This window comes from Poecilia latipinna, unplaced genomic scaffold (assembly GCF_001443285.1).
Source record: "Poecilia latipinna isolate Pla-1442-1.1 unplaced genomic scaffold, P_latipinna-1.0 Scaffold69, whole genome shotgun sequence".
Taxonomy (NCBI): Eukaryota; Metazoa; Chordata; class Actinopteri; order Cyprinodontiformes; family Poeciliidae; genus Poecilia; species Poecilia latipinna.
The window spans coordinates 203,572-217,205 of record NW_015112685.1 but is presented as its reverse complement, the minus strand read 5'-3'; the positions used below and the strand labels follow the sequence as shown (position 1 = coordinate 217,205).

The 13,634-nt window shown below is 42.3% G+C and overlaps 1 protein-coding gene across 1 annotated transcript in view; it reads left to right on the top strand.

Moving 5' to 3' along the window:
* The window catches only part of bicc1a (BicC family RNA binding protein 1a), a 76,185-nt gene that overhangs the window by 53,583 nt on the left and 8,968 nt on the right, over positions 1–13,634 (top strand). The window contains exons 8-18 of the mRNA XM_015014462.1: positions 2,646–2,897; positions 4,441–4,572; positions 7,160–7,364; positions 9,130–9,291; positions 9,431–9,603; positions 9,702–9,837; positions 11,358–11,511; positions 11,921–12,080; positions 12,158–12,197; positions 12,288–12,442; positions 13,419–13,575. Coding sequence (XP_014869948.1) covers positions 2,646–2,897; positions 4,441–4,572; positions 7,160–7,364; positions 9,130–9,291; positions 9,431–9,603; positions 9,702–9,837; positions 11,358–11,511; positions 11,921–12,080; positions 12,158–12,197; positions 12,288–12,442; positions 13,419–13,575 — 1,726 coding nt within the window. The remainder of the gene's footprint in view (positions 1–2,645; positions 2,898–4,440; positions 4,573–7,159; positions 7,365–9,129; positions 9,292–9,430; positions 9,604–9,701; positions 9,838–11,357; positions 11,512–11,920; positions 12,081–12,157; positions 12,198–12,287; positions 12,443–13,418; positions 13,576–13,634) is intronic.

The following is a 13,634-nucleotide window of genomic DNA, read 5'->3' as shown; positions in this document are numbered from 1 at the left end:
TTTTTGGGGGCAAAATTTTTTGGGGGTTTTTTTTTTTTTGGGGGGGGGTTTTTTTTTTTTTTTTTTGTGTTTTTTTTTTTTTTTTTTTTTTTAAGGAATGTTTTATTTCGAAGAACCTGAACCTCAATTGATTGTACAAATGATCAAAAACTGGAACAAACTGAATTAATAGTTACATTGCCATGCAAAAACATTTTAGCTTATCTACTGTTGTGGCTTAAATGTTCTGATATTGCATCACCTAAAAAGCTCTTAGCTTTATAACTATATACAGTCGCAGTCTTTCATAAGCACATTTTGTTGCTGTTGAAGAAGTTTACGCTGCTGCTACAGTGGTAAGATAAGATCAACGTGCTTACTCTGCTTTGATATGACTTGTTGATGATTCGGGTGTGTTCAGATAAATCCTGCAGAAAAAGTTGTTCTCTAGCTTCAGAAGCATTGCACTTTGTTTTTAAAGTCATAAAATTAAATGGCTAGAACGGTAACACAGTCATGTAAACCATGCACAAGAAGCCAGACTGCCTGTCTTGTGCAAGTATGGATAAAATAATCACACGTCACTGATGTTCAAAGGGTATTGGGAGCTGAGTTTCATCAGGGACTGCCAATATCAATCACTGAAGATGTTGTGGTTGGGCCCTCATGACCTAACACCTGGGACTGGTCGGTGTATTCCTGCTGTGGACAGTGAATCAGCTTTCAGGTTTTCCCACAGATACTCAGGTTTTCATCGTAGCATGTGATCGTGCTTTCATTGTGGCTCTGGGAGTGTGTTTAAAGTTGTTTTCCTGCCAGAGGTTAAGCCTCCATCTCAGTCTCTACAGATTTCCTTCTGGTGTTGCCTTGAATTCATACCTGTGTGCAGTGTGAAGCTCACAACTAATGCAGATAACACAGCCTCCCACCTGAACTTTATAACTTTGCAAGAGACCAAGAGTTGTCCTTGGTCTCTTCCCTGGTTGATCCTCTCCTTGCCCAGTCAGTCAGTTTAATTGGACAGATATGCTTTGTCAGATTTACAGTTTTGCCTCTTTATTTAAATGTTCAATGCTTGAAATATTGTTTTAAAACCTAACTCTGCTTTAGACCTCTCCACAAATCACTTTTCAACTATATTGTAAACCATTAAGAAAAAAAAAAACAAACATGTGGTTTTCCTTCCACTTTGCATCTGTGTGGTACTTAGTATTGCTCTTTCACATATAATAAAAAATACTTTTAAGTTTGTTATTGGATCTGTGTTATGAATACTTTTGAAATGTACTCTAGATGGGAAATAAAGAAATCTTAATATGCTGAAGATTTGACCTAATAGTTATCTTTTTTTTAAATGTGTACTCGTTTAGTTCGACTCCTATTGTTTAAAGATTTTCAAATTGATCTTCTAATGTTTTTTTTTTATTTTTTATTTTCCTTTCAGTAATCGAAAACAACCTTACTAACTAACCATTCGGCTGGGAACAAAGCTTGCTGTTCCAATCATTGTTTTCTGCAAATGTCGGCATTTACTACCCATTGTTTCGCATTTACGCATCTCTTCTTCTGGCTCAAATCACATTTTGCCGAACAGCCTTAATGCATTGCATTGTTCTCAGTGCAACGAATGGAAGCGAATGCAAGAATTATCCCTGACTTTGGGGTAGGTCTGATGGGTTGGGTTTTGAGGGCTTGGGAAACGTGCCAGATGGAGGTTAAAGGATCACAAGAATATGTAAGCTATGTTGTGTGGTAGTGTGAGACCCTCGGAGCACAGTCAGACCGTTGCCAAAAACGCTCTGGGTTGTTGTCATTTGCTGGCCACAGTGTGTGGATTCCTGTTAAACACTGGAAAAGACTTGCTAAGAGACAAATCACAGAGGCACCAAAGAATAAGTCTGTTTAATTCTGCATCAAGCGTTGGGTAGCACAGGATATCACCAATATTTCAGCATTGCAGTATCAGTATGTGCAATTTGCTTTGTGCGAAGGACAATCTGGCTTCGGAGACAGGATTGTCTTGCGGCACAGATCTACAGAACAACTCTAATAATGTCCTGGAGTGACTCAGAAGCCAAAGTCCAGACGTAAATTTGATTGGCTGCACAGTCATCTCTGCATAGAAGAGTAGGCCAAACTACCAAAAGATAGATATGCTAAGATTGTAGCATCATATTCAATAAGTGTTCAAAAATACTTAAAAAAAAAAAAAAAACAATTCTGCATTGTCATAAAGATGTATTTGAGTGTAGAAGTTTGAGGAAGGAAATTAAGTGAACTCAGTCTGGAATCAGGCTGTAGCTTGACGAAATGTGGAAAAAGTGAAGTGCTGTGAATGTTCTCCAGATGCACTGGACATACTCAACTGGGCTTTACATTTTCATTTTCAACAGACATAAATACTTGAAATATGTCACCGTGTAATGAATCCATGTAACACAACCTTCACTTTTTGGGTTGAATTACTGAAATTGACTCATTAAACAAGATTTATTGATTTTTCTGTGACATAGAAGGATATCACTAAGACTGGGAAAACATTATGTCTGTCATTAACTGCAGGAGTTAAATGTGTCTGTGGTACATATAAGAATCAATGAAAGGTTTCTTGTCTTGTTAAGTAGTTCTGTTTATAATCCACCACCTTGTCACCCCTGTCTCTCCAGAGAGGCACGGCTCTGTTGCTGGAGCATCTGGCTGGTAGTCTGGCGAGCACCATCTCCATCACCACCCACCTTGACATCGCGCCGCAGCACCACCTTTTCATGAAGGGACGCAACGGCAGCAACATCAAGCACATCACCCAGAGAACCGGAGCCCAGATCCACTTCCCCGACCCCAACGGCCCCCAGAAGAAATCCACCGTCTACATTCAGGGCACCATCGAATCCGTCTGCCTTGCCCGGCAGTATCTCATGGTGCGTGTCTTCTTTGCATTTCTTTTTTTTTTTTTTTTTTTTTTTTTTTAATTTACATCCAGTCCAACGGCTGAAATGGATTACTTTAAACTAAACATTGTTTTGTGGTTAGGGGATGCTAGCGGTAGCATATTCCTTACATATACAGATTCCTTTGACTTTGTGGTATCTGTTATGGATGCCTCTGTCTCATTTACATTATCATGGCTTGTTTGAGTGATGCGTGGTTTTTAAATCGAGTGAAGGAGGGGGGGTGAATGATGACTGGCTCATGGGTCGCGAGCAGCCTTGAGAGAGGCTTGCTTGGCTCGTCGTCCTGTGTTGAAATATTCAGATCAGATAAAGGAGAATCTGTTTCCGATTCCAGGTCGGAGTGTGTGATCGTAGCATCTACATACCTGCATGCAGGATGGACTCTGGCTAAATCAGTTTGGCTCCGGGGCTTCATGTTTTGTCCGTGCGCATACTTTTCTAATTAGAGTTAATGATAAGGGTTTGGCCCGCGTGTAGCTGGAATTCATCCGCACGATTCCGCTTCACAAAAATCCTCCGTTCGCATTCATGTGTTGGATCAAGAGTAGCACCTCATAATTTTTTTTTCATTTTGTCCAAAAATGCTCAGTGGCCATTTTTGTCTTGTTGCCCTCAACCACTGAGGCTACTCTTTCCTAAATTACTTTGGTGTATAATAAGAAGTCTGTTTCGGAGATGTGTAAAAGTAATGGCTGTTTAATCACCAGTGGCTTGAACTTCTGCTAAACTAGTTAGGACTTCTCTGGTGTAAACAGCGTATGGATTGTTGTCCGGAGACCCGTAATGCGGTGTAGTCGTTTGAGAAAAGCTGCTTGTCTTTGTCTGTGGTCTCCCAGTTGGTCCCGAAGACGCTGAGGGAGTGCCAGAGTTGTTTCAGAGAACACACAAGACGATCCCTCTCTTCTTGGAGAGTAAAGGAGTTACAGAAGGGGTGATGAACACAGAAAGCAGAGAAGAGTGAATTAAAGAGGAGTACTCGGAGGGTAGAAAGAGAAAGAAGACGACGCTGGAGAGGGAGAAGATGTCTACCCGCAGTCCTATGGCTTTGTGATTTTGGCCTCTATAGATTCCTGCCTGTAGGCCAGACGGCAGATTACAGCTCCGGTCCGAGTGCCCCGTCAGAGCCGGCCTGCCTCCATATGCTCTGCTGCTAATTACACCCACTCCCAATCGGAGAGCTATCCAGTTCTCAGCCCAAAATACAGATCTTTGTGGTGCTTGTGGCGGTGATCGTGCAGAAGAGATTTAACTTGCCGGAATTTCCCGAAGGCTGCAACGGGTCGAATGCCGCCATGAAACTCGTATTTATCGGCATGGCTAACGTATCGGTCTATAAATGGTAGAGTATAAAGGACAATTTACTGCTGGTTTCAGAAAGTGTATAATTTGAGTACACAAATAGGGCATAAAGCGCAACCATAGTGTTAAGCAGTGTCGCTGTGCACCCGACAGTGTGAAAGTGTCTGCTGCAGTTTGGTTTTTTTATCCTGTTTTCCTCCTTTTTATCCAGGGCTGCTTGCCTCTGGTATTAATGTTTGACATCAAAGAGGACATTGAGGTGGAACCTCAGTGCATCACGGCACTAATGGAGCAGCTGGATGTCTTCATCAGCATCAAACCAAAGCCAAAGCAACCCAGCAAGGTATGGCCCTGTGCATACTAATGAACTCATAGCTCCTCTTGTCAACACTTCAGGCTGCCAGTGGTGGCGTAATGTTGTGGGGAAATATTCTTTTGGCTCCTTGGTAAGAATTTAGCATTGTTTAAAAACCACAGGCATCCTGTTTACTGTTGCTAACCATGTCTGCGCCGTTTATGATAACAGTTAAACAGTCTTCTGATTGTTACTTCAAGCAGTATGGAGTGCAACTTCCACAAAGCTTAATGTTTTAAAAATGGTTGACTGTGTTATACTGACCTCCAGATCTTAATTTGATAGAGCACCTTTGAGATGTAGAGGACCAGAGATTTATCTGGAAGATGTGAGCCAACAAATCTGCAGCACGTGCTGCCGTGTCTTTATAGACAAAATCTCAAATGAATGTTTCAGACAGCTTTTTTTGCATCCATGCAGCAATAAATTAAGACGGTTCAACATGGTGCTTGGACCTAAAAAGGTGGCCAGTGTTGTTGATTCTTAGTTACAAGTGATGTCTTTTTCAAGTTTGCTTGTCGCTCTATCAGTTATTTACAAGTAGTAATTTACCAGTTAATTTGTGCAGTTTTATACTTCATTGAAGAACCACTTCAGTTGCAAAAATGCAATATGTTTCATCAGTATTAGACGGTAAACTTTAGTAAAATGTGGGAGCATGTTCAAAATCCATTTTCACAATATGCTGAAAGGAAAAAAAACTTGTTTTTATCTGTTACTTCTGCAGCTGTTGTGACTAAAATAGAAATGCAGTGCAAAGGTCCAAACTGGCTCACCTTTTTCTTTGACACACTACTATTATGATGATGGGACCAAATGAGTCTGTTTTCAGCTAAGCATATTGTAAACAGTTTAGGGAAAATTCATAAAACAATCACTATAACGACCCACAGTAATGGCTGTAGTTATGCCAACCTGCCGTCAATGCATGGGTAACATTTTATTCTTGCATTGTATTAAATAGACGATAGAGGATTCCCGTTGTGCTCGTTGACAGGATGCAGTCGTTTTTAGACGTTAGCCTCCTCGCTATCTATGTTCGTAATTAAAGAGCAGTTTTATGTAAATTATTATTCCACAAACAACTGTGAGGAGTTTTGTCAGAGAATGGTTTACTCTGATTGATGGAAAATTTTGGACTTTAGGTCGACTAAAATCAAACCCTAATATTCAGAAGGCGACATGTGTTAAGTTTTCTCCCTGGGAAAAACACAGCTTCTGTCTCATTCGATCAAATGTAAAAACGGGTCGAGTTACGAAAACAAAAAAAGCCACTGTGGCATTTCCAAACTACTTTCCATCAGCTGTCACAGTGTGGCATCTAAATACATAAATAAGAAGGAAAAAAAAATCTGCCTTGCTGCATTTTATTATTGTCTAACAGAGCTGAAAGGGAAAAAATGGAACCAAGTACCAACAGTGGGAAAACGTCTGGCAATCAGACATCTGCCACAGTGGAGAATCAGAGCCGGCTGTCTCCTCTGCAGAACGGGCTGCCAAAGCATGTTCCACCTGATTGATGGGAACTTTGCTCGTGTTCTTCCTCAGCCTTCCTAAATAAGCTGCTCGTTTTTAGACGAACACTTTTTTGTCAAGGAATACGTTAAAGCAGCAAGCTGGGCTGTTTTGCGAAACCTTCTGCTCCGTACCGTGACTTCTAGTCTGCTAAAACAACCACAGCCAGCTTCAGATTCAAAAAAACATGTTTTTGGTTTTGCTCACATTCTGCCTCTCAGCGACGTTTAATATTTCTAGTCGTATTTCACCACTTAGCTAAAGTCCTGACGAGACACTCTGAGGTGCCTGCGTCCCGCCCTGAGCCGGGGCTCTGTGCCCAGAGCAGACAGCTCTGCAGGGATTTCTGCAGAGGTGCCAGGGTAAACACTGACCCAGCCCACACCCACTCAGGAACCCTTCACTTAAGCATTTTAACGAGGTGACTGCAGTCCCCCCGAAGGCCCACGCGAGTGTGCGAGTGCGCGCTGTGGTGCTAGCGCTCGCGGCGCACTAGCAAAGACGGAGGGGCATTGTGTCAGCGAGAGCGATCGTGTTTGGGCGAACGGTCAAATTCGGGGCAGCGTTGTGCGCAGGTCCATTTTGAGTATTTATGACGGGCAGGGATTCCAGTAACGCAGAAACTTTTGTTTTTCTTTTCGTGATTGAACGTCTTACATTTCATCCGACGTTAAGTGTATTAGCTATTTTGCAATATTCCCCCATCAGAAAGTGAGATAGGTGATGAATTTCTAGCAGCTGATGAAGAAATGCTTTCTCGAGAACATTGCTCCCATGTCTCTCCCACTCCGCCTTAATGTTTATCCTTCTAATCTGCTCTTAATTCCCTCTTCCTTCCTCCCATTTCTTGTTGTCCCCCTCCTCGGTCTCCTACAGACTCCCTATCTCTGGTGCCAACATTCCCTATCCTATCTATCCCTCACTCCTCTTTTTTTTTAGCTTCTTTCTCATGCCTCCCCCCTTCTCCTTCTTTGCCTCGTCCCCTGGCTCGTTTCCCCTCTTCACCATGTATTTTTATCCTTCCCAGCTACGTTTTGATCTCCTTCGTCTTCCTTCCCAGTCCGTGATAGTGAAGAGTGTGGAGAGGAATGCCGTCAACATGTACGAAGCTCGGCGTTTCCTCTTGGGTCTCGAGAGCAACGGGGTGTCCTGTTCTTCACCCTCCCTGGCACTGAATCCCACCACTAACGGTCCATCGCCGTCCCTCATTTGCCCCGTTGGCCTGGACATCCTGACCTCAGCTGGCCTGGGGTTGAGTAATCTGGGTAACAACGCCGTCCAAATTCTTTTCTTTTTCTTCTTTTTCTTAAGCTGCTTCTGGTGGGGTTCCAGATGTTTTTCCATGATGTAGAAAAGATAAATCAGTTTCAGAAGATAAGATGTTATTCTTTTATTGGCTACACGAAGTGCATCAGAGGTGAAATTTATTGACAGCGTAGTGAACGTCCTCGTAAATCACATTTTACTTCCTGGTTCACAGTATCGCACATGTCTCTCTGTAAAGTGCGATGTTGGTTGTTTCTGTAGGGTCCTGGATGGCACATAGAGATGTAAATACAATAAGATTGCCATCGTTGTCTTGATCTGAATCACGTGGATCTTTGACTTGCGAAACATGAGAAAATGACATCAGCACAGATGTAGTTGCATGACCTAAAAAATCATAAACATTTATTTTGAGGTGTTTAATAACTTTTCACTTCAAGAGCTTTTCTGCATGACCCGCCAACATCCTGGTCAAGAGTTCAGTTTGTGTGAAAGTCTGGAAGTTTTTATCTGTAAAAAGGATTTAGTCCTGTTTTGTGTGATTTATTAAGGTCTAGAGTTGCACAGATCAGAATTTTGTTCCTTATTTTGGGGCTCCAGTTTTGCAAATGTATTTATTTTTTCATAACCTGTTAACTATTTTTTTTTTTCAACTTGCTGATCATTTCACCAAATTCTATTTAAACACGTTTATTTTTTCCATAATGTTCACATTTTTTTTTTTTTTTTTTTGCATTTCACATGAATAATTAAATGTGTAGATGACCACATCCAGACGGTTATTTACCATCCAGTTCTTAATATTGATAATGCATTTGCAAATCCCTGAATGTTCAGAATGTTAATTATGATGAAAATAAACAACAAAATATCCTAAATCAATCAGCGTGTAAAGTGAAAAAAAGTATTTATAGAGTGTAGCCTTATAGAGACTGTTACTTAAATCTATAAGTATTAATTTGATCCAGACATTCTCATTATTTATACAATTAAATATGATTATTATAGTGGACACTGATACAATAGTGCTGTGAGGGGGCGCTATTGAATCAGTGGAGGAAGCCTCATGTGTGACTCTCTTTAACATTAATGTTTTAAATGCTTCAATTTTCCTTTGCCCTTTAAATGACCATTGTTAAGATATAAAGTGTGTGGCTTGCTAAACTCTTTTCTTTTTTTCTTTTTCTTTTTTTTGTTCTCTCTCCTCAATAAATTCAGTAAAATGTATAAATTGGTTGGGGGAACCCGCTACGGTAGACGTTTTCTCGCTGTTTCATTTAAACCCAGGGGGCCGGGGGTGAAGCTGTGGACGGCCACATCCTGGCCTTTAGTAATTGCTACATGCTTCTTTTCCTCAGATTACAGGCCAGCCTGCCAGAAGAATCCCGGGTCTTATTCCTGGAGCCAAACTAGCCCCTTGTGAAAGCCACAGACCTGTTTCTTTCTGTTTTCATACACTGTGTTTGGGTTAAAACACCAGGCACCATATCGTTGGGTGCTTTCACTAACGTGGGTTTATTGGGTATGATGATACGCTGGATATGTGCTTTTTGTTTCCACAACCTTGGAGAGATGCAAGACATTCTTCCTCTCATTTGCTGTCTGGTCGCAGTTTGATGGAATTCCAGTGAAATAGCCAGAAAACCGAGATTGTTTTCTGAGGGCCTCAGCGAAACGTGTGATTAGCTTGAAAAATGGCCCTGCGCTTCGACGGGACCACCGTTGATCTCATTCTTTTCCTCCGTCTCGTCGCGATCGCCGCAGGTTTCCTGGGTGCGACGGCGACCCATTCCCTCCCCGCCTCGGCCACCCCGAACACGGTCCTGAACAGCCTGAACTCGGCACTGAGCCCCCTGCAGACGCCGAGCCCCAGCACCCCCACACCGGCCCCCTCCATGTGGCCCAGTTCGCTCACCAGCACCCAAAGTTTGTATACACAACTTCTGAAAACCCTTCTTTCCTCAAATGTTTTTTTCTTTTTTTTTTTTTGAGGTGTGAAATGCTTGCCGTCTGCTGTTCGTCCAGACTTGCCCACCAGGCGGTTGCGCTTTATCTTTCGTTGCAGGCTTTACGTCCCAGCTGGTGATGCACCCTGTAACTCAGGCCACCCTGAGCAGCATCCTGATGTCGGGCGTGCAGGGTTACACGCACAGCACGCCGTCTCCTCCGCCCGGCCTCGCCCCCATAGACAAGCAGCCAAACGGGGTCCCTGAATGCACGCTAAACGGACACGTCAAGGTCGGCCTCACGTCCTCGTTCGTCCTCCCGTCACTCAGTTTTTACTGTAAAACGAAGTGATTTAACATCTTCTCGTGTTGTCGTCTTTCCTCGAGCAGCATCCTGGTTACGGGAGGTTAGCGACGGCGTCCCTCGCAGAAACCGTCTTAAGTCCGACTCCATGCGACTCAGCCCAGGAGGCCAGTGGACACAGTCCCTCAGAGCCGCTGTCAAGCAAGTCCAACCCGGACGAAGGTAAAAAAAAAAAAAAAAAAAAAAAGTCAAACAAAAAAAGGCAACCACGCTGGATTAAACACCGGATAGATGTTGTTACGTTAGATGGGATCACATTTCTGTTCCTGAGTATCGAGCCCCACGTGGATGTCAGCATTTTAGAGAACATTAGTAAATAAGCAGCATGATAAACAATGAAAGAACACGTCACGGATAAAGTTGTGATTTTGCTTCAAAATCTTTGTATCGGTGCATGTTTGCGAGTGCACAAGGGAGAACGTATAGAAATCAGCCAGTCGAGGTTCATCGTGTGACTGGAAAAGTGCTGCACGACTCTATTTACCCTTCAGGTTTTGATAGGAAAACTTTATTCCAAGTTTTAAGCTTTCTGCAGAGCACTGTTCAGTCCATCAGGGGAAAGAAACTCTGGCCTTTATGGAAGGAAGGTGAGAAGTTTGTCATAAGCCAGGTTAGTTTTAGGTTTTATACCTATTCAAAAATATTTCTGGTCTGCCCCATAAATTTCCTGTGAAATGCATTAAGTTAGTTGTTGCTATGTGAGAAAATAATAAGAAAAAAAAAAAACACTCATGAGGTATGAAATACTTGAACTAGATCTTATAACTTCATTAAAGCATCTCAGTGGTTGCGGTTGTATTCAGACATTTGCCTCCCATTCATAACATCCAGCCCTGTTCCACTTCCTCCATCCTATATGTTTAAACAGAGTAATGTGATTTATGCGTCATTATGACCTTGGTCGGACTAAAAATTTGAGTTGCTAACATTTTCTACTGCGCTCTGCTGGAGCTCAGCCATCTGAACCGAGCATAAACGTCCAAAATCACGTTTTTTTTTTTCCGCTAGAGATTTATGTCGCTCTGAAAACCACACTGAGGGAAATGTGTAAGGCTCGCGTCTGTCTCTGCTTCTCCTCCATAACGTCCGGCCTAGCTCGTGCTTTGCATTTATTGGAACGGAGACAGATTAACTGCTGGTCTACTAGCGGTTCAGAAAGGCCTTCATTTCCTCTGCGTTTCACGTTCATGGGGCTTTTGCCCTCAAAGGCTTCACTCTCACGCGTCTCGTTTTTCCCCGCTGCTTTCCGAGCCGCTTCGACTCTCTCCTTCCTGGTGTGTCCCGGTACGCTTTCCTTCCCGCCTTCCCTCACCTCCTCCTGTGCCCCCAGGATGTGTTTGGACTCGGCCCGGGCGATCCATGTCGACTCCGCGCCGAGCAAACATCGAAGCCGCACTGACATCGTATTTTATGTCGCAGTGTTCATGTAGTCGTGTTTTACATGCAAACATTGTTTTTTTTTTTCATACGAGGGACATCTGAAAATCATCATCATCACAGCCACTGTGTTTTTAATTAATTCAGCATCTGACTAAAATGTTAACTCTCGTCACAGTTAGGGCTCAAACCTGAATTATTTCAGCTGTTGTTTTCAGGGCTTGTCTATTTTTTTGTTTTGTTTTGGGGTTTTTTATGTCTGCATAATATCGGGGAATCGTTTGTTGTTGTTTTTTTTTGTTCAGGCTCCGACACATTTGTGGAAGTGGGCATGCCGAGAAGCCCCTCTCACTCAGCCAATGGGAGCGAGCTGAAACAGATGCTGGCTTCGTGCAAGACGTCATCTGGGAAGCGACAGGCTGTGGAGCTCCTGCAGGGCACCAAGAACTCCCATCTACAGTATGTTTGTGTCTACATAGATCGCTGGCGTCTCCGAGTAAATTTTTTTTTTTTTTTTTTTCTCTTTTCTCTTTTTTTTTTTTTGGATGAAATGGTATCTGGCTGAAATGAAACGCAAATCTACAGATTTTGTTTTAATTAAGGCAAGATGTTACTACATGAATGACAGATGGTTAGTTATCCCCGCAGAGTGAAAGAGGATTTAGGAGTTTTAGGTGTTGGCTGCCACATGGACTGTGTTGCACACTAAACCTGGACAGGATTGTTACAGGAAGAGCCAACTGCGTCTCATCCCATAACCCCTAATCACAAGGCATCCTCAAAGATTGCATCAAGAGATGAAATGAAAGGGAAAGGCATACATTGCATCTTTTTTTTTTTCTTCTCGTTTTCTCTGTGATTCTGCCAGTTCTGACTGCCTCCTGTCGGACGCGGAGTCCAGCTCGTCGGACGGTCCCGTGGCGGATAAGAGGGCGCCGGGCAGTGAGCGGGCAGCCGAACGGGCAGCACAGCAAAACGAGAGGGAGCGGATCAGACTGGCGCCGCAGACTTCTTTTGCTAACATGCAGGTAAAAACATTTTTGACACAACTCTTTATTCCTGTTCTAAATATGAAGAGATGAAAGCGTCTCCCGTTTTTCTCCAGGCGTTCGACTACGAACAGAAAAAGCTGTTGGCGACCAAAGGTCAGCTTGTGCTTCGTTTCATGTAGTAAAACGTAGCGAAATTACAAACGTTTCTTCAGTTTGACCGGGGAATTGTCTGTTTAATTAAAGCAATGTTGAAGAAGCCCGTGGTGACGGAGGTGCGGACCCCGACCAACACCTGGAGCGGTCTGGGCTTCTCAAAGTCCATGCCAGCTGAGACCATCAAGGAGCTGCGGAGAGCCAATCACGTCCCGTACAAACCCAGCATGAGCACCACGTATGAGGTCAGACACGGGAGGAAAAAATGATGCTTTCAGCATCAGCAGCTGCCCAGATCTGGAGATTTTTTACTCCATCCTAAGGGTTGAATAAAATCAAATAAAATAGGAAGACTTTTTTTTTTATTTTTTATAAATAAGCAAAAAATAAGTATGTGCTATGAGTAAATAAACATTTTTAAACTCACAAAGCTGTTTAAGGTTTATTGAACAAAGTTTTTATTTTCATAGAATTTCTTAAAGAAAGAATAGAGGCCTGTTTTGCTTCTTTTTTATATAATTATTTGGATTTTTTTTCCATTGCCATTGTATAACTACAGTAAAAGATCACTTTATCTTTGTATCTATTTACAGATCTTTAGCAGGGTTACCATTTGTTATACATGATTCCTGCAAATGTGGCATTATAAGAAAAATGCACCATGATTTGTATCACTTTTATTACTGTATTTTTATTTGAGTACAAAACATATGAGTTTGTCTTTCTTACAGTTTATGAAGCAATACTGTGCTGAAGCTGAGGTCTGAATCATCTGTGTGTTAAAGAGTTACTCAGTTTGTCATCTGAATAAATTAAAAAGTTTTAATAATATGGAAAAACTTGGATTAGACCATTTTTATATTAAATATACAGCCTTCAAATCCTTTTGACATAAAACAACCCAGAAGCCAGTAAAGCAGTGAACCGTCTTCTCCAGGTTTTTATTTTTTATTTTTGATTGCTTAAAAAACAAGCATAATCAATAAACTGATTAAGGTAAAAAAGTAAATATGCATTCCATCACAAACATCCTGTATCGTCTCTTTTAAATCTGGAAACTTATCCAGACGTATGAAATAAAGTTCCATACTTTTCAAGAAAACACAGAAACATTTCAGTCGCGTTTTTACTTTAAAATCACTTTTTGTGTATTCTAACCTTTTCTTTACATTCAGAATGACTCCTCAAATGTTTTGTCTGTCTCGTGTTCTTGCGTTCCAGGGCTCTCCGCTGTCCCTGTCTCGAGCCGGCAGCCGGGAAGGCGTGGGAAATGGCAGCGACTCGGACAACTGGAGGGAGAGAAATGGGAACGGCCTGCCGAACCACACAGAGTTCCCCTCCGCGGTCAGCAGCCCGAAGAGAAAGCAGAACAAATCTGGTCAGTTTTATTGCATCTTTCCTCCATTTCCTCCATACTGTTGACCTTTATGCTTCTGA